The 21,333-nt window shown below is 41.9% G+C and overlaps 1 protein-coding gene and 1 pseudogene across 1 annotated transcript; both read right to left on the bottom strand.

Moving 5' to 3' along the window:
* Window positions 1-2,834: 2,834 nt before the first annotated feature.
* LOC103258711 lies at window positions 2,835-4,540 on the bottom strand (annotated as a pseudogene).
* A 2,753-nt stretch (window positions 4,541-7,293) lies between these two features.
* Window positions 7,294-20,124, bottom strand: FETUB (fetuin B). Its single transcript, XM_008056378.1, has 7 exons — window positions 19,900-20,124; window positions 19,308-19,418; window positions 17,004-17,091; window positions 15,607-15,770; window positions 14,779-14,880; window positions 8,609-8,692; window positions 7,294-7,671 (listed from the first exon to the last, which is right to left on the bottom strand). Exons 1-7 carry the CDS (start codon window positions 20,122-20,124, stop codon window positions 7,294-7,296), a joined length of 1,152 nt encoding a protein of 383 aa, XP_008054569.1.
* Window positions 20,125-21,333: the final 1,209 nt, after the last annotated feature.

Raw genomic sequence — 21,333 nt, 5'->3', positions numbered from 1 at the left:
AAGCTCCTGCCTATTTTCTCTCTGCCCCTCTCAAATCCTTCTAGTGTGGTTTACCAAGCAGAACCACTTGCTATGAGGATAAAAATATACTCCCATGTTTACTAACCATTAAGCTAACAGAGCCACTTGTATGGGAAGACTTTACATTTACACCACTTCCTAACTTTTTAAAACAAGAATAAACCCATCTCCAAAAGATAATTTTACAGCCCCTTAATATCCTCAATCTGGACAGTTTATTTTACAGACTCTGTTGGTGTCTCTCTCCTCCAGCCTTTTCAAGTGTTTTAAACAGGAGAAACCCTTGACAAACTTTCAAATTCAGGAAACTTTTGCAGGGAACTCATGGTATGTGAGTATGAGCATTAAGTTGAAGGATACTCTTATTTCACAGAAATCCAGAACTGTCAGACCAGGACTGAGTTCTTTCTTTTCCTTAAAAGACAAAATCTCACAGTGAGCAGATTTATAGAAAGGGTTCCCCAATTAGTCATACACTAGCACTGGAAAAGGAGAGGAAACGCTATTTAATTTGGTTTTGCTGTTCTTCCAGGTGGGTTCTAGCACAGTCTGAGATTTGTATCCTTCATTTTAAGGCCCAAACAACTGAAGCAATATTTCAAGAGTTCCTTTGGCAAGGTGATTGTTCCAGAGTAAATTTCTTTTAAGTCTAAGATTCCTGTCACTTTAAGAAAATTTTTTTCTCCAGGACTTTGCAAAAATGTGTTCATTTGTTCATGCAATGTGTTCATTGATCATGTGAGCCATGATTGTGTGCAGCAGAAAAAGTTTTTTGAATCTTATCATTTGCAAATCTTACAAATGCTACAACATGACAAATATTAGTAAAACCTGTTAACTCCTCAGCCTGGAGAGAGAAACTTCTGCTTTTCAGTTAATGACACAAATGTTCTTAATATCATGTGACAAATCATCAGTAATTCAATTTATTAAATTGAGAGCAAATTCTTTTCAATTTCTTGTACTGCATCTTGTGCCAGCATTTTAATGTTAATATTATTAGGTTCTCGCCAACTGTGTGAACTTTTCTTTTCTGGGATAAGTTCTGCTACTACATAATTTGCTTTTCAAATCTTTTCACTGAATGCAATTTTTTTTTTTTTTTTGAGTTGGAATCTCACACTGTCGCCCAGGCTGGAGTGCAGTGGCAAGCTCACAGCCACTGAAACCTCAACTAGCTGGGTTCAAGCAATCTACCTGTCTCGGCCTTCCAAGGAGCTGGAACTACAGGCATGTGCCACCATGCCTGGCTAATTTTTTTTTATACTTTGCAGAGACAAGGCCTTGCCAAGTTGCTTAGGCTAGTCTCCAACCCCTCAGCTCAGGCAATCCTCTCACCTCTCCCTCCCAAAGCGCTGGGATTACAGGTATGAGACCACTGCGCTTGGCCTGAATGTAATTTTTGAACAAAAGCTTTACTGTTTTGATATTCCAAAAGCTATCTAAAATAATCCTTTCTTGTCACGTTGCTGTGATTTATAGTTATAACTGCTAGATTTGTAAATTGTATGCCACAGACAATGCACATGGAACTGGACCGCTTGGATTATGGGTTCATATATAACCCTTTAGAAGGAGCTTTCATTGTAAAGACAATTTCTTTGTGTTCCTTGTTGCATTAGTATACTGAAATAATTCAGAAGATTTAAATTCTTCATCACCAACCTTATAAGAAATGTCTGCAGCTCTGTGCCTAGAATGGTCCTCTTTTATCTCACACCTTGCCTTCAAAAATTGCAGCACTGGGCTGGGCTCAGTGGCTCAGCCTATAATCCCAGCACTTTGGGAGGCCAAGGTGAGTGAATTGCCTGAGCCCGCATGTTCGAGACCAGCCCAGGCAACTTGGCAAAACCTTGTCTCTACAATAGATTAAAAAAATTAGCTGGGCATGGTAGCCCGTGCCTGTAGTTCCAGCTACTCAGAAGGCTGAGGAGGAAATCACTGGAGCACAGCAGGTCGACACTGGAGTGGCTGTGAGCATGCCACTGCACTCCAGCCTGGATGATGGAGTGGGATGCTAACTAAAAAAAAAAAAAAAAAATTATATGGAACCCCAGTAACAACTCACAGGATCCCAGTTGACTGGACTGTCAGATTTGTTATACACAAATGTTAACAAGGCTGGATGCCGTGGCTCAAGCCTGTAATCCCAGCACTTTGGGAGGCCAAGGTGAGAGGACTGCCTGAGCCCAGGGGTTCGAGACCAGCCTGGACAACATGGTGAGACCTCATCTCTACAATAAATAAATAAATAATTAGCTGGGCATCATAGTACGTGCCTGTAGTTCCAGCTACTTGGAAGGTTGAGGCAGAAGATTGCCTGAGCCCAGCAGGTCAAGGCTGCAGTGGCTGTCAACGTGCCACTGCACTCCAGCCTGGGTGACAGAGTGAGACTCTGACATAAAAAAAGTTAATGAAATATAAAAATGAACATAACGAAATAAGAATATCACAAAAAGTACAAAAACTTCACAAAACTATTCACTTCTAACTTACACAATCTACATTTACAGTGTTAACAACAAAGTGACAGGGGACAGCTTAGCTGTGGCATGTGAAACATCCTTCCTTAGAAGGAAAACTTCCCTCTGATTTTCTGCTTCACAGAGCCTGTTCAGTCCCATAAGTCAGTTGGCAGTGCAGAAGAGGGGGCTGGGACAGGCCAACGTCCTCCTCCTCCGGCTCTCTTCTCTGTGCGATAGCATGTGAGCCTATGCACCCTGCCATACTGGACTGACAGCTCTCTGTATGCTCACTGCTGTAGAATAGCAACGCAACCCACAGAAGTAAAGATGGTATTTTTAGTCACAGTTTTATGTGGAACCCCAGTAACAACTCACAGGATCCCAGTTGAGAAACCCACCTCCAACACCCAATGACCTCCTGGACAAGGTCATTTTCATTGACTTGGGTCCTTCTGTGGCTTAACTTACAAGTTTAGGTTTGACTCTGCCTTCACTCACGACCTGCACCTCACATGTTAATTTTGTCTGCCCCAGCTCCTCACTATTCTCTGGTACCACCTGCTGGTCTTTTTTTTCTTCTTCTGAGTTGTTTTTATTTGATTTGTCACCAGATTCCAGTGTAGCTTCATTTCCATTTCCTTGCTTTGGGTTAGGCTGTGACAGGTCCTTGGCACTCTTCACCACCTCCTAGAGATTGTATTTTCTGAACAGCATGTAATCTTTCACAACACTTAAGGCAACAGACAGTCTTGAAGATTTCTACTACCACTGTGTAGTGTGGATTGGTGAGATCAATTTTATTTTCTGAATTGAGGCTGCCTACTATTCCTGCCAAGTTTTTGATAACTTCTCTATTCATATGACTGTTATTTTGAGATCTGTATACAATCGGAAATGTCCCTTTGTTTGGAGCTTTAAACTAGAGTTCCAAAAATGTTTCTGTATATTTTTTCATATCTTGTTAATTTTTTTTTTTTTTTGAGTGGGAGTCTCACTCTTTCACCCAGGCTGGAGTGCAGTGGTAGGCTCACGGCCACCGTAGCCTTGACCTATTGGGCTCAGGTGATCCTTCTGCATCAGCCTTACAAGTAGCTGGAACCACAGGCATGCACCACCATGCCCACCTATTTTTTTGATTTATTGTAGAGAAGAGGCCTCACCAAGTTGCCCAGGTCAATCATGAATCCCTGAACTCAGGCAATCCTCTCACCTCTGCCTCCCAAAGTACTGGGATTGCAGGCATGAGTCACCATGCCCAGCTTGTTTATGTATCTTCTTCTTTTTTTTTTTTTTTTTGAGTTGGAGTCTCACTCCATTACCCAGGCTGGAGTGCAGTGACATGCTCACAGCTACCCCAGTGTCAACCTGCTGGGCTCCAGTGATCCTTCCGCCTCAGCCTTCCAAGTAGCCAGAACTACAGGCATGTGCTACCACACCTGGCTAATTTTTTTTATTTAGTGTAGAGATGAGGTCGCACTATGTAGCCTGGGCCTGTCTCGAACCCGTGAACTCAGGCAATCCTCTCACCTCTGCCTCCCAAAGTGCTGGGATAACAGGTATGAGCCACCATACCCAGCTTGTTTTCATATCTTCTAAACGAGACGTGAAGGTGCCTGAGATGGTAACATTCATAGAATAACATGAGTCGTCGTCTTCTTGGCTTTGTACATATCCTGGAGAATATGATGTACCAATTTCTGAGGTTCTATCCCAAGTGTACTGATGAGAATGACATTCTTTGCCCCACTCTCCACTGACTGGAATCTTCTTAGTGCCACCTCTGTCATCTCTGTAGATGCCTTAATGTCACCAACTTCTTTCTTCAAGGTGGCCTCTGCATCGTCATCTCCTCTCTCACTTCCAGAGAGCTGCTGATCCTTGTCTGTAAACTTTCCAGGGCTGTACATGTTGTTGCCACACCCATTGAGCAGCCTGGAGGCCTCTTCCATGCACCTGCCCTCGTTCTTGTTGCAGGTGATAAGCATGCCCTGGAGCCTAGGCTCCAGCTGCTGGGGCCCACCAGCACCATAATGCTGAACCCGTGTGGCTGGCATGCTCTGGCTTTGCCAGGTTGAGTAGGCTGCTGGACCCACCCTATGAGTAACGTGTTTTTCTGCTGTTCTTAGAGTCCTCTCAGAGTTTATTCTTTTGTTTTTTCTTTTTTTTGAGTTGGAGTCTCACTCCGTTGCCCAGGCTGGAGTGCAGTGGCACACTCATGGCCACCCCAGTGTCGACCTGCTGGGCTCCGGCATTTCTTCTGCCTCAGCCTTCCAAGTAGCTGGAACTACAGGCGCATGCTACCACGCCCGGCTAATCTATCTATTTATTTATGTATGCATTTATTTATTTATTGTAGAGACAGGTCTTGCCAAGATACCTGGGCTGGTTTTGAACCCATGGGCTCAGGTAATCCACTTGCCATGGCCTCCCAAAGTGCTGGGATTACAGGCTGAGCCACCAAGCCCCGCCCCACTTCCTCTCATAACCCACCTCGGATTCCTCTTCTTGGCTCACCTCTTAGATGCTGTTTCTCTAGATTTCAGTCCTTGATCTTTGTTTTTTTACTCTGCAAACTTCATACTGGCAAGCAAATCCACAGCCTTGCCAAAATGCTGCAATCATGACTAATTTGAGGTCCTTGTGTTCAAGTAATCAGTGATTAGCAAATTGCTAACACTAGTCTTTTAAGCTGAAACTTAAGGAATTGGGCGTTTCTAGTTATATGGTATTAAGAATGATCTCTGGTGGATGTATAAAAGTGACTTTTTTAACAATAAGAAAATGAATAGCCCAACTAAAAAATGGCCAAAAGATCTGAACCTCACCAAAAAAGATATAGAGTGAGGAGTTGGTGAGGGCAGCCTGGGCGAGTGAGACTCTAACTCAAAAAAAAAGAGAGGAAGTAGTCATAAAGGTAGGAAAAAACCTGGAGGATGGTGGGATAGAGTCTATTAAGAAAGCTTAAAAGAGTGAACAAAGGTCAGTATCATCAGATGTTTGAAACATTATAAGTACATGTGAACAGAAATGCTTCCTTTGCATTTAGAATAAGGTGGTCATTAGGGAACACCAGATCAGTGGTTTATGGAGAAAGAAGTGGACTCACATTACAAAGATCTGAAGAATGAGGAGTTGTTGAGGAAGTGGCAGGCATGGGAAAAATCTACCTTTTCAAGAATTTAGCCACGGAAAAAGAAAGGCGGTGATAATTAGAAGGAGACACAATGTCTAAGGTCCTTCCCCATTCTTTTTTCAGCATAGAGGTGTCATGGAACATTGTTGGGAGAATCTCCACTTGGGGCTTGAGATTGTTTTACTGTGTTTGTCCTGGGTCCATCCTTTAACTTTCTCTGCCTGGCCCTGTCCCCAGGCTGACTCCAGGGGGATGAATAACCCAGGCCTTCCTGCTGGCCAGTTTACTATTGGGTTCAAAGAGCCAATGGGAGGAGGAGGCTGTAAGGAGGGAAGAAAGGAGGGAGAGGGCAGGGTGCTCGCTTTCTGCTCCCTCCTGCTTCAGCACCAGGTTCTGCAGTAGCTGGGCCCCCCACCAGGGCTGCTGCTGCAGGCGGCACTCCCTCTGCATCCACTGCTCACGCTGGGCTTGGGTAAGCCAGCCATCCTCCTTTTCTGTCCAGCCTAGGGTGACAAAGGCTTCCTGCTGTTGCTCTTGTCCGGGTGCCTCAGCATCCCTTGTTTTTCCCTTAGCCTAGTTCACAAGCTTCATGAAGTTCCCTTCACTAGAGTATTTTCAGTCACACCACTCAAGTACATTCTGCTTCTTTCAGAGCCTGACTGACACAGGGCGTAAGACACCCCATGGCGTCCCTACATAGTCTCTCTTCCTTCTGTGGGAAGCAGATAAGAGTAACAGAGTGTGAATATTGTCTACTTCCCTTCGGTAAATCATGCCAAAGCCTATGTGCCTCTTCTAAGAAACAACTGCCAGAATGAAGGATTACAGCTGCATCTACAAATTCTATCAAAATATCAAAAGTCCTATCCTGTGTGTGCATGTGTGTGTGTGTGTGTGTGTGTGTGTGTGTGTGTGTGTGTGTGTGTGTGCATGTACAAGTGGTGATTGCTAATTGTAGGGGAACTTGTCCCACAAGTTTTGAAATATGAAGAAAGAAGACTATGCTTGACTGCCATGCTGGGTCCCTCTCTACCTGTTCTAAGAGAAATTGTAACAGCGATGAGAACTCTTGTGTCCAGTGCTCTCACAGTGTCCTGTGCAGGCCACAGGCACACTTCTCTTCCATGTGCCCATCTCTACCTGAGCTGCCCTGCTGTTGAGACGCTGAGACTTTCAAACAGATGTAAAGAGGTGGAGGGTTGGAAATAGTGTGGGCGATACCCAGCTAGTACCTGACCTTGGAATTAAGGGGAATGTAGAGAGTGAAACTCCGCTGGGTCTCAGTTGCCTGCGTCTTGGTATTAGGGAAGTTACCTTTACTCATGGAAGGCTTGGATATCAAGATTTGAGCATATTTATACTGCTGAGAGAATAGAAATCTTTATTAGTGAGTAGTTGAAGACACAGAGAGGCATCTATCTATGGCATGAGACTGTGATCCTTGTGGGAAGGGATGCAGCCCAGGGTACAGTGCAGCATACAGGGTAGAATGGAGCCCACTGGAAGGCTTGGTCTGGTTATACCCCTTTCCCAGCCAACATGCTGAGACCAAGAAGAGTCGAAGACCTACTTCATTAGCCACTCTCTACACTTGCACTCTGCTCTCTGCTCTTTGTCCCCACCACCTCGTGTCTTGTGCAGGACCCCACACTCCCATGCGATACTCTGTGATTCTCATGAAGGGGGGACGAAAGGGTTGGTCTCCTGGGATGGCCCCGGGCACTCGGCTGAGCGATCTTCCTCTTTGGGGAAAGGCAGGACAACCAGCTTCCTCTGCATTGGCCCCAGGAAGAGGAAGGAGACATCCAGTGTTTCTCCTTGGGGATTCGTGGTTAGATCCAGCTGCACAGGGAAGGACTCGCGAGGGCCCTGATCCTGGGAATTTTGGGAATTCTCATTATCCGAATTGGGAAGGTATTGGACAGATCCTTTTGGCTCAGTTTTGGAGGGGGTGTCAGTAGGGGATGTGTTTTTCTGCTGTGGCTCTTCCACGTTGGGGAGGCTTGCAGGTTTCTGGTTAACACCAGAGTTTTCACTTCCAGTGACTGGAGCCTGAAATAAAAACATATTCAAATACAGAGTTCCATAGGGAAAGCCCTTCCATGCCTGGCACCAGGATAAGCTGATCTGTACCATATTGGAATGTTTTGAAAGGAAACCAGGTAGAGAGATGGGTTACCTGGTGAAAGGGTTAAAAAGCAAAATAAAGAAGAGCCATTATTCAGTTTCAGAGCTTGGCTCGGACAAGTTCAATGATTTGTTCAAAGTCTCCATTGAGCTGTCTTCCTATTTCTAGTAGTGGCAGCAACAGGTGCCTTTTACTGATTGTTTATTCTGCCCAGGCCCTGAACAGCACACTTCATTCAGGTCTTTTTAACTTGCTTTCCACAAGGATCTGAATGGTGCAGTTGTTGTAATTCCATTTATACATAAGGCAACCAAAACTCAAACAGGTAAGTACATACCTACTGTTACACCACTCACACTACATCACTGGATCCCAGGTGGCCTGCCTCAATTGCTCTGTTAATTATACTAGTCTATCTCATAATAAGTGCTCAATAAATACTTCTCAAAAGAAATGTTTTCTTGGGAATGAGAGTGGGCAGCCCTGTCTTGTTCCTGTTTTCCAAAACAAACAAACAAAACAAAACAAACAAGGAATATTTTCTTGGAAACAACTTCTCCCTGTGGTTTGGGGTAAGTTTTCTTTTTTACCCTGAATTTAATGCCTCAAAGGCATGTACAATCCAAGCCAGTCATTCCTTGTTTCTGAATTTGTTTTCCTTATTCTGAAGGACCACATTGTGACTAAAACAAAGCATGATAGCTTTGATCAGTTACCCTGTGGATGTGGACTTCAGGCCACCTGAATAAAGCAGTGAGCATGGAAGTTGGGAAAATCAAAGGAAGGGGTGAGGTAGTGACAACTAAATATAAATAATCTGCTTCTCTTCACATAAAGACAAACAATTAGATTGAAAAATACCTGTGATTCAAAGAAGTCACAAGTCACAGAGACAAACTTTTCCATGCGTGTTTTGGTTAGAGAACCTTTGCAAAGACCAACGGGCTAAAAGAAAGAGAAAATACAGTATCATGTGAGTATTATCAGTTATCATAAGTGGAATTCAATTTTCTTTCTACTTGGTTATGTAGGCACACAGCAAATCAACGTTTTTATGCTCCTCCCATCTAACGGGGAGGCTCTGAGCCAATTCTCTCTACCTACCAAGAAATTACCTCAGTTAGGTTAAATTGCCTCCAATGATGAGAAACTTAGCATTTCTTGAGGAACAAAGATCTGATTATTAGAAAACTTTTTGTCCTGAGTTGAAAGCTTCCATTCTCTTGACCTTAGTTCTACTCTTGGGTCAATTAGAAGTCTTGCTTTCGTCTTCTGTGTAGCAGTCCCTTAAGTATGTTCCCCCTGAATTTCCTCTTGTCAGTCAAAGCCACTCTCAGCTCATTAAACTTCTCTTTAAAAACAAAGTAGCTTTGTTTTCATATTGCAAGTGCAATAAATATTTAGAATATACATAAATTAAAACAAAAAGACCTTTAATTGCATGGACGATACCTATCTGCAATGATTTGATTTCTTTCCTTACAATTTTTTTCTATGTATATAGTTTTTCTTCTACAAAAATAGAATTATATTATACATATATTTTATAACTCTATTTTGTTACTAAATAACATAATGGGAAAATTATTTTATGGCATTGAATGGTCTTCTACAACTTTTAAAATAATGGCTACCTAATAAGCCTCTGTAATATTTAACAAGCTCTCTTTCGTTGGACAACTAAATTGAATCTAATTTTTCCTTGTTTAAACATTGAAACTTTATCTTTTCACGTATGCCTAGTTACTTTCTTAGAGTAAGTTCCTGGAAGAGGAATTTTAGAGTCATAGAGTATACACATTTTTTAATCAATATTTTTTATTTTGATATTGTGGGGTACAGTTTAGGGTTAGGTATACAAATATGCTTTGTTCAGGCACTCTTGTTTATAAGGGGTGTCGCCCCGTTCCCAGACAGATATTGACTACCGTTAATCCCACCTCCCTTCCCCTCCCCCTGAGTATGCACATTTTTAAGTGTACATAGAATATTATAATAAAATGCTGCCTCAATTTCTAAAGAAGAACTCTTAAGTATACCCATATAAAATTTATTAAATGTGTCTAAATTAAAAGAAGAAATACCATTTGATCCAGCAATTTCACTACTAGGTGTCTACCCACAATAAAATAAATCATTATATCAAAAAGACACCTGTACTCATATGTTTATCACAGCACTATTCACAATAGCAAAATCATGAAATCAACCTAAGTGTCCATCAGTGGGTGATTGGATTAAAAAGATGATATTTATATACGATGGAATACTACTCAGCCATGAGAAAGAATGAAATTATGTCTTTTACAGCAATGTGGATGGAACTGGAGGCATTCGCACAAGTGAAATGACTCAGAAACAGAAAGGCAAAACCCACGTGTTCCCACTTTAAAGTGGGAGCTAAAGAATGGTTATGAAATCAGCCCAGGTCTTTTTGAATAAACACAGTAATTGACCCTTCTGGTCTTGAAGCTTGAAATGTATACTTGTCTTATCTAAGTTTCTTTCTCAGGAAACTGAAATTGACCTTCCTGACTTTAAGACTTGAAACTTACATTTTTCTTAATCTGAGTTACTTTTTCTGGAAACCCACCCTCAGTCTTATAGAATCAAGAAACTGAAATTCACTAGATTACCACATCCAGACAATGATATGCTAGCCCCCACATGTCTATTGACTCCTCTTTCTTACCTCTCCTCAATTCCTGTTTTCCAACTCTTTTTCTTTAACCCTTCCTTATTTTCTACATTCCTGTTCCACTATATAAACGCTTGACTTCTGTGGGATGGGGTGGGGGTGGATTTGAGACAATTTCCCTCTTCCCTTGACTGATATCACACAATACTCATTGGCTCAGTGATTGGCTTTCTGTTCAGCAAAAGCAATAGGACCCCTGTCCAAATTCCTGGCATTTGGGAACAGATATGCATGAATATACAAAGTTGAATAATAGATATTGGAGACTCCAAAAGGTAGGAAGGTGGGAGACTGAGAGAGTGGGAAGAAGTGAGGGATGAAATACAATCTACTGAATACAGTGTACACTGTTTGGGTGATGGGCACACTAAAAGCCCAAACTTCACCACTATGCAATAATCCATGTAAGAAAACTGCACTTGCACCCCTAAATCTATAAGAAGAAAAAAATGTGTCAAACAGATTGCCTGAACATTACTCTATAATTCATCTCTAAACCATATGAAGAGAAGACTAGAAACTTCTTAAAGTGGAAAAATTCATTAAAGTATGAAGTGCTTGGGGAATGATGCTTCAGACTTTTTTCTTCTCCTCTTCATCATCAAGTCATAGAGAGAAGGGACTCTCAGAGTACCTTCTAGAGAGACTGCAGGTATCTGACCAAGTAGAGCCTGGTCCATCCCACCCTGGCTAGGATTTGCTGGCCTACCAAAATTCATGACTAGTCTGGTACTGAAAATTGAGTGGAACACAAAGAGGGAGTTTATGGGTATGTTTAATGAACACTAGAGTCTGGGGGCACATATGTCATCTGGATTTACAAAGAAGAAGTAAAACTATCTTTATTTTCAGATGACATGATCTTGTATATATAGCAAATCCTAAGGAACCCACTAACAAACTATTTAGAACTAATAAATGAGCTCATCAAGGTTACAGGATATAATGTCAATATTTTAAAAATCAATTGTATTTCTATACACTTGCAATGAACAATCCAAAAATGAAATTAAGAAGACAGTTTCATTACATTAGCATAAAAGAAATACAATATTTGAGGAATAAATTTACCAAAATAAGTGAAAGGCGTGTACACTGAAAACTACAAAACACTGTTGAAAGAAAGAAAGTTCTAAACAAATGGAAATCACCTATTCATGGATTTGAAGACCTAATGTTGTTAAGATGGCAATACTTCTCAAGTTGATCTGCAGATCCAATGCAATCAAATGCACCAAATTTATAACTGCCTTCTTAAAAATAGAAATTGACAAGTTGGTCCTAAAATTATGAAAATTCAAGGGAACCAGGATACCCAAAGCAATCTTGAGCAAGAAGAACAAAATAGGAGGACTTGCACTTCTTGATCTCAAAATGTCCTGCAAAGCTACAGGATTCAAGATTGTGTGGTACCGGTATAAGATTACAAATATAGATTAATTAAATAAAATTGAGAGTAAAGAAATAAACCCTTACGTTTATGGTAACTAGATCTTCAAGAAGCATGCCAAGACAATTTAAAGTGGGGAAAAAATAGTCTTCTTTAACAACTAGTGCTAAGACAATTGGATATTCACATGTAAAAAAAATGAAGTTAAACCCTCTACCTCACACCATATACAAAAACTCAAAATGTGTCATAGACCTACATGTAAGAGTTAATTTCTTTATTCTCAAATTTATTCCATTTATCTACACATTCTTGTACCAGTACCACACTGTTTTGTATCCTGTAGCTTTGTAGTAAGTTTTGAGATTGGGAAGTGTGAGTTTTTCCTTTTGGTTCTCTTTGTTCAAGATTGTTTTGGCATTCTGGATTCTTTGTATTTTATACATGATGTAAATCTTAGTGACTTTGGACTAGGCAATGGTTTCTTACATATGACGTGAAAAGCACATTCAAAATAAGAAAAATGTATATAAATAGGACTTCATCAAAATGTAAAACTTTTGTATTTAAGAAAGTGAACAGACACTCCAGAGAACAGAAGAAAATTATCTTAAAATTATATATCTGTTAATGGCATTATGTCTAGAATATGTAAAGAACTCTTGAAATTCAACAAAAAAAGAAACAGATAATTAACAACATTTTAAAATGGGCAAAGGTTTTATATAGACATTTCTTTTCTTTTTTTTTTTTTTTTGAGTTGGAGTCTCACTCTGTCACCCAGACTGGAGTGCAGTGGCCGCTCCCGGCCATCACAGCCTCGCCTGCTGGGCTCCGGTGATCCTTCCGCCTCAGCCTTCGGAGAAGCCGGAATTACAGGCATGCGCTACCACACCCGGCTGATTTTTTTGATTTGTTGTAGAGATGAGGTCTCGCTGCCCAGGCGGGTCTTGAACCCGCGGGCTCAGGCAATCCACTCACCTCAGCCTCCCAAAGGCGCGGGATTACAGGCTGAGCCACCGAGCCCGGCTAGACATTTCTTTAAAGAAAACATACCAATGGCTAATAAACACATTAAAAGACGCTTAATGTCATTAGCCATTAGAGAAATGCAACTAAAAATCACGATGAGATACCAATTCATACCCAACAGGATGGCTATAACCAAAAAGAAAGATAGTAATAGGTATTGGCAAGGATATGGAGAAATTGAAGCTCAGGCATTGCTGATGAAATTGTGAGGCAGTCACTTTGGAAAATAGCATGGCAGTTAGTCAAAGGGTTAAACATAGAGTTTTCATGTGACCCAGCAATACCACTCTGAGATATATATTTAAAAGAAATGAAAACATATGTGTACACAAAAACTTGCACACTTGTTCATAGAAGGAAGCAAACCAAATGTCCATCAACTGATGGATGGATAAGCAATACATAATATCCATGCAATAAAATATTATTTGCCAGGGAAGACGTAAAACTATCTCTATTTACAGATGGAGCAAACTTGAAAACATGCTAAGTGAAAGAAACCAGACCTCAAAGGCTATATATTGTATGATTCCACGTATATGAAATGATCAGAGCCGGGCTCGGTGGCTCAGCCTGTAATCCCAGACTTTGGTAGGCTGAGGTGAGTGGATTGCCTGAGCCCGCGGGTTCGAGACCCACCTGGGTTACTTGGTGAGACCTCATCTCTACAATAAAAAAAAAAAAAAAAAAATCATCCAGGCCTGGTAGCGCATGCCTGTAATTCTGGCTACTTGGAAGGCTGAGGTGGAAGGATCGCCGGAGCCCAGCAAATCGAGGCTGCAGTGGCCGGGAGTGGCCACTGCACTCCAGTGTGGGCGACAGAGTGACTCCAACTCAAAAAAAAAAAAAAAAAAGAAATGTTCAGAACAGGTAAAGCCATAGAAACCAAGTGGATTAGTGTTTTCCAAAGGCTTGGGTATGTGGCAATGGGAATGGCTACAATGAGAATGACTGTTGATGTGTATGAAGTTTTGGGGAGTTGATGAAAATATTCCAAAATAAGAAAGTAGTGGTGGCAGCACAATTTTGTGAATAAACCACAGAATTGTATGCCTTAAATGGATAAATGTTGTGGTATATGAATTAAATCTTAAAGCTTCTACTATACGTAAATAAAGGTAAAAAAGATTCTCAGTGCATTTTATTCAATTGTATTCCAACACATTATGCCCATTTATATTTCTACCAGGTGTGTTTTAAATGGTTTCTTTTCTTTTCTTTGAGTAGGAGTCTCACTCTGTCACCCAGGATGGAGTAGAAGTAGCATATTTACAGCCACCGCACTTCGACCTGCTGGGCTCTGGCGATCCTTCTGCCTCAGCTTTCCAAGTAGCTGGAATTACAGGCATGTGCCACCATGCCTGGATAATTTTTTGACTTATTGCAGAGACAAGGCCTCGCCAAGTAGCCCAGGCTGGTCTCTAACCCCTGGGCTCAGGCAATCCTCTCACCTCTGCCTCCCAAAATGATGGGATTGCAGGCGTGAGCCACTGTGCCCAGCCTTAATGATTTCAAGGCACTCTCCCATCTTGGATGTATCCTTTGAATAAATGTCTATTTGACACTGTCCTTCTTAAAGAGTGACCCAAGGAATGGAACACCATACTGCATTCCAAATGTAACTGGATTTGTTCCAATCAAAGCAGGATCATCACCAACCACTGAGATTTGTCTATATTTTACAATCCCCTATAATCACTTCTGAAATTGATGATGAAAATTGCACTTACAATTGAATGGAATTCCTTATTATTGCATCTGGGCCTACCTAATCTCTAACCAGTCAGTTGCTCCTTGAAGGGAGGAAAAGTATCTCATGCTTTACAGCACTTCATATATAATTTATGCTCCACAAATACTTACAGATGATCTGTGAAAACTCAAATTATGAAGACATTCAGGGAAACTCACCACAGAGTCAGAGGACTGAAGTGAGCAGCTGCTGGCCTGGGATTTGGTACACGGTGACTCTTTGACTAAGTATTCCACAAAGAAAGCAGGGCCAACCACCCACTGTTATGAGACAAGAGTTGAGACATAAAAATCAAACACCCTATATGGGGAAATGATTCAAGTTTGGTAGCATTATATTTATAGAAGAGATACATCACTAGAGGCATGGTCAATGCACATATCTGTTGTCCTCACACTGAGCAAACCATGTACTATGATTTAGTTATAGCGGAAGCATAATCATACCTGTCTTCCCTTCTTAGAGACTGCAATGGACCCTAAACACTTTCTCTTGGTCAGTTTATTTTTCCTCATGTAGAATTGTCTTTTAGATTTTTCTTCATATGAAAGGAATATCAACATCATCCAAATACAAAATAGTCTTAATTTTCCCTAATCCATAAAACTCAACATTCACTCCAGGGCTTAACATGGAATAAAAATTGTCTTGCTAAATGAGCCATGATCAGTCAGATATGATAATGTGGCAATAACAGTGAACCTGCAGAGAATCCCCCAAGGAGACTAGAAGTGCATTTCTCTTTTTGACTTAGGGTTGAGGAAGTAAACTGAGTCAGATAATTCTCCTAGACATGCCATGGAATAACCTAGAAATTGAAACGTGATTGAATGTGCATCAGGTCTACCAAAGAAGGGTATGTAGAGAAAGGCTCTTGGGCTCTAATCAAAAGGAGTTCTTTGACATACTCCTCTCAGCCAAGGAATCTACAGCAGCAGTCATGAGACGTACAGTTTGTGTAACTGGCCGGGGCATTTTAACCTTACCTGCATGGTAGCCCTGGTGACTTTGACAAGAGAATACTGCTTTGAGGTGCTCTCCTTGTTGAATTTTGCAAGAGATTCAGTGGCAGCTTCCAAAACATGAGGATCTGCAGTGTCAATGGGGCTTGGGCAATCAGGGCACATCATGTGAATCTTCTTTTGAGAAACTGTTGATGCCAATGAGACCAGTTTTAAAATATTAATGATTTTCAATCCTATAAATCATATGACTATAATAGAGGCAAAGATGGAAAAAAGATAACAGTGCTGGCAAGGATAGAGTGAGGAAGACTTTTTCTGGATAAGACGTTAGCTGTTGGCTAACTATGAATTTTCTGTGATGACCGTGTGTTACTTTCACAATTAAAAAAGAATTCAAAGCAAGAAGTTTTCACTTCACCCACATTTATCTACTCTCAGAAATTCATTAAAAGACACATAATAAGGTATATTGACATAGGACCTTCCCCCAACGAATTCAATGTCTTATCTTTTCATTGTCTCTGTATACTAGGCTGAATGTCTTTAATAGTTGGAATTTCAGCCAGATTCGATGGCTCAGTCTGTAATCGCAGCACTTTGGGAGACTGAGGAGAGTGGATTGCTTGAGCCCACAGGTAGACCAGCCCGGGCAACTTGGCAAGACCTCATCTCTACAATAAATCAAAAAATTCACTGGGCGTGCCTATAGTTTTGGCTACTTGGAAGGCTGAGGTGGAAGGATCGCTGGAGCCCAGCAGGTCTACACTGGGGTGGCCATGAGTGTACCACATAACTCCAGCCTGGGCAACAGAGTGAGACTCCAACTCAAAAAAAAAAAAAAAATAGGTAAGCATTCCAAGATCAGAGATCATCTGGGGAGGGCATACTCAGTGGAGGGAGAGTCATGAGTAGGATACAGAGATTGGAAAGTGCAGTGTGTGTTCAGAAAACAGTGAGGCATCTAGTAGAGTAGAGTGTGGAGCTGGAGTAGTCAGGGAAATAGTGACAGAGATAGATAGAAGGGGAGCCCGGGCACCAGCTATAGAGATCATGCCATTTATATCAGATTGAAAATTTAGGATTAGATGCAGGACATGAATGTAGAGGTATTGAAGATGATTTAGGAAGATTAACTGTGGGAAGAGGAGCAGCGTAAGTTGGATTGGGAAGCAAGTACTGGAAATATTAAACAACTTGTGTTGGAATGAATAGAGTAAGAATGGGAAAACCCTATACTTTGTTGGCAAAGCCCTGGTTAAATGTTCTTTTTCACCTTTATTATTATTATTATTATCTTTTTAAAGTGAGAAAACAGGGTTTATTGAGACAACAGAAAAAGCTCCCACAGTGGGAGGGGACCTGAAGGGGTTGCCCCTATTATTATTATTAAAATTAGCAAAATCATAGTGACTTCTTACCTGGACGAAGAGTACAGTTATAAGCAGGTAAATAGAGAACTCTACTCGGCTTGTTGACATAAAACATGGCTTTGCATTGACCACTAACCTGAAATCAACAAAGATTTGTCATGACATGGTGGACAACACTATGAAGTTTTTCTTTTTCCTTTCTTTCTTTCTTTCTTTTTTTTTTTTTTTGAGTTGAAGTCTCACTCTGTTGCCCAGGCTGGAGTGCAGTGGCATGCTCACAGCCACTGCAGCCTTGATCTGCTGGGCTCAGGCAATCCTCCCGCCTCAACCTTCCAAGTAGTTGAAACTACAGGTGCACGCTACCATACCTGGCTAATTTTTTGGTATATTGTAGAGACGAGATCTCACCAAGTTGCCCAGGCCTCAAATCCCTGGGCTCAGGTAACCCTCTCGCCTAGGCCTCCCAAAGTGCTGGGATTACAGGCTTGAGCCACCACGCCCAGTCGTTTTTGGTTTTTTTTTAGTTGGAGTCTCACTCCTTCACCCAGGCTGGAGTGCAGTGGCACGCACACTCGCGGCCACTCCAGTGTCGACCTTCTGGGCTCCAGCGATCCTTCCACCTCAGTCTTCCAAGTAGCCCGAACTACAGGTGCTCACTACCACACCCGGCTATTTTTTAAAATTTTATTGTAGAGATAAGGTCTCAGTCAAGTTGCCTGGGCTGATCTCAAACCCATGGCTCAGGCAATCCACTCGCCTCCGCCTCCCAGAGTCCTGGGATTACAGGCTGAGTCATCGAGCCTGGTCAGTTTTTTTTTTTTTTAAGCCTAAAATGAAAATTAAACATTTTACTTTAAAGTAATGAGAAACTTAAGATCAAGTTCTGGGGTTTTGGCTGGGAGGAACTGCAGCTGATCATCCAACTGTTGAACCTTTTCCTGGGACACAGCTAGTTTAGGTTTCCTGGCCTCTCCACAGTTAGGTGTGACTGTATGTAACGGAGTTATAACCACGGGAGGGTGAGCAGAAGTGATGTGTAACCATTTCAGGGTCTGGCCCTGAAGATCTCCCACTTCTCGCTATGCTCTATGCTCTTTCTCTTTCTATTGCTTGACGCAGATGAGCATGGTAACAAGGAAGTCATATGTTAAAACTGGTAGAGACTAGAACCCCAGGGTGGAATGAACTCAGGTCTCAAAGTATCCCTGGAAAAAAGCCCTTTCCTAATCAGGAACTTCTAAATTGAACTACACACAAGTAAGGAATAAGTTCTCTTATGTTAGAGTCAGTATATGCTTTTAGTGTATATATTTTAGTAGCTAGTGTCACCATAAAAAATATAATTCACAACAGGGTCAATAAAGTATGTGCCTTTCAAAATCAGTTAGGTGTAGTTTGGTTACATAATTAGAAAAAAGTTACTGATCAGTTTGCTTCAAAATACTTATGTCACTATCCTTACTCATGTTGTAAAGGTTCATATCAATTAATAAAAATAACCCCAGGATAAATAAGAATGAAATGAAACAGACTATTTTCAATTTTCTTCTATGGTCATCATTAAAAGGATCACATCTGAGGCCTTTTATTTTCTGTGATTTCAGGAAATCTTTCCCTGGCTCCCTAAGAGCTTTTATACTGTGAACTACTCATTTTCTTGCCTTTAAATCTCATATCAGTGTTTATTAAAACAAAACAAAGTAAAACAATTTTAAAAAGCACTGCCTCCAATGCTTCTACAGTCTGCATTTACCCCACACCCAGAATATTCACTTCAGTTGTTTTTCTCACATAAATTATACTGGTTCAGAGTCTAAAGAAGGGTGTTGGAGGCAGAAGACAATTTGGGGATAACTTTTCCAATTCTGTTCTGTGTGACTCTAATGGGATGTCTCAGAAATCCCTCTGATTATTAAACTTTGTTCTGTCTATAGCTTTAGAATAAGCACATGGGCATCTGCCTGGAAATTTTTTTTTTGAGTTGGAGTCTCACTCTGTCGCCCAGACTGGAGTGCAGTGGCTGCTCCCAGCCACTGCAGCCTCACCTGCTGGGCTCTGGTGATCCTTCCGCCTCAGCCTTCCAAGTAGCCGGAATTACAGGCATGTGCTACCATGCCCGGCTGATTTATTGATTTCTTGTAGAGATGAGGTCTTGCTGCCCAGGCGGGTCTTGAACCCGCGGGCTCAGGCAATCCACTCACCTCAGCCTCCCAAAGGCGCGGGATTACAGGCTGAGCCACCGAGCCCGGCTGCCTGGAAATTATTAAAGGGAATATTTAAAAGATAGCAGATATTGAGCAGAATTCAACCTTTCCCTAGAACCCTTCCTGGTTAATGAAAACAAGCGCTCACCGATTCATGAAATATTCTCACGCCACAGTCCTTCCAAGCCTTCTTGCTGAGCACATGGCAGCCAGTTTCTAACACATCCAGTGTGAGATAGAACAGAGATCCTAGGTCATCCTGTGGGGAGAGGTGGAGAAATGCACCACATCCCTCAGGAAGCAGAAACCCAGAAAGACTGCACAAAAAGGTTCAACTTTATGGGAGAGCCCAAGGATGCTTGTGAGGATGTCCTATAAATTGTTGAACCCTAGACAAGTGTCACAGTAGGATCATGGTTAGCAATTTTTAACTTATTTTTTTGTAAAGATGGGCATCTCATGATGTTGCCCAGGCTGATCTCTAACTCCCAGTCTCAAGCAGTCCTCCTGCTTTGGCCTCCCAAAGTGCTAGGATTACAGGTGTGAGCCACCACACCTGGCAGCACTTGTCTTTAATAAGAATAAGAGCATCACAATACCCTGGCAGAGGAGAGCAGAGTGTTCTTAGAAGAGTTTTCAGTTTGGAAAGCACCTGCCAATGTGAATCTCTGGGATCCCACACCTTGGTCAGTCTCCCACCTTGACCAAATCCCTGCCCCAGAGTGGGGACTGTCACTTGCCTGTGTCTGTTCCCGGACATCGTTCACTCGGTTGAGGCTCAGCACATAGCCATCCTTTCTGTCTTTGTTGATGTCCTGCAGGGCAAAGCCTGCGACTAACAGCACATCAGAGTCATTGCATCCCCGGGGAAGCAGAGGCGAGGGCTTGAGGACCGAAATGGGCTCGGACACAGCCCCACAGCACACGACCAGGGTGCACAGCACCAGGGATAGGAGCAGATCCATTCTGTGGGGAACCAAGTCCAGAATGGGTCAGTATGTGGAGCTGCAGGGACTGGCCAGCTTGTGGGACTTTTCAAAGCAGACCTGAACCGTTTTTGCAATTGTAATCTGAATGGCTAACTAGGATTTGGAATACCATGTTCCAGCTGATCACCTTGAATTCTAAACACAATTTCCCTGACTCAGTACTTTGGATAGGATTTGCCAATGTTTCTAACCTTAGATCCCTGATCAATCTCACATTCATGTTTATGTGTGTAAACAAATTTAAGTTTCCCAACATTTTCCTAAGAAATTCTGTGACCATATTGGGTAAGGCTATTATGATTGGACTCTAGCTCATGTCCAGGTCCCCTCCTGAACCAAAACATGGAAGATTGTCACCTTCTCCCCATCTCCTCTAGCACCTTCCCTGCAGAGATCTTGCATGCTAACAGTTCTCTCAGGCAGGAGCACGAGGTCCCAGGTCCCAGTGGTGCTTGGTGAGCCCAGAATTCCAGGTCAACCTCCAGTGTTTAATACTTTCATTGAATCAGGAAGGTGGCTTTAGTCCGTGGTCACCTACCAGAAGCACAGATGAGAATCCTAACTCACTTTGGATATCTGAGTGGAAAGTGTTCTGTTTAGCCCCCTTTAGATTATTTTAAAGACATTAATTTAGGGGGGACAAAAACCAAACCTTTTCTCTGTTCAATGGATATACACGGAAGCAAACTCATTAGAAGCTTCATATCATTGTTAAGAGAAAGATAATGATGGGCAGCTGGGCTGGAACACCACAGACACACGACTTGGGACTCTTGCCTTCCTTTTTTTAGCTTCAGTTTGGGGTTTAAAATGTTTCTACTTATTGGGCCTGCACAAAAGACAACTATCACTGTAAGGTTTTCTGTTTCAAAAAATAAACACACACACATATATCAGTAGTAGGAGAGAAAAGAAGAAATGGGAAAGAAGTCTTGTTGGATCAGGAAGTGCACCGGGGTTGAGAGGTGGGACCTTTAAGAGGTGACTAGGTTATCACAGATAGCATCCTATAGAAACCTCATCCATGAGATGAGTAACATCACTCTCCCCACTCTTAGTCCTCCTTCTACCTCCCATCTCTGTCCAAGGTCCAGTGTTCAAATAAGTTCAGGAGTCCCTGCATCTATTGATGGGCTTGCTAGTTAATATTACTGTGATTCGGCTATTTTGATAAAATTTAAACTT

The sequence above is a fragment of the Carlito syrichta genome, unplaced genomic scaffold (assembly GCF_000164805.1).
Source record: "Carlito syrichta isolate Samal-C Ts95f unplaced genomic scaffold, Tarsius_syrichta-2.0.1 Scaffold302333, whole genome shotgun sequence".
Taxonomy (NCBI): Eukaryota; Metazoa; Chordata; class Mammalia; order Primates; family Tarsiidae; genus Carlito; species Carlito syrichta.
This window is presented reverse-complemented; position numbering and strand designations above follow the sequence as displayed.

What these genes read in the sequence shown, in the direction of transcription:
- FETUB (XM_008056378.1), bottom strand. Translation starts at nt 20,124, where the DNA reads ATGGATCTGCTCCTATCCCTGGTGCTGTGCACCCTGGTCGTGTGCTGT. An exon ending in ATGTCCGGGAACAGACACAG is followed by an intron (nt 19,419 to 19,899) that starts GCAAGTGACAGT and finishes CTCTCCCCACAG; the next exon opens with GATGACCTAGGATCTCTGTT. An exon ending in TAACTGTACTCTTCGTCCAG is followed by an intron (nt 15,771 to 17,003) that starts GTAAGAAGTCAC and finishes TGGCATCAACAG; the next exon opens with TTTCTCAAAAGAAGATTCAC.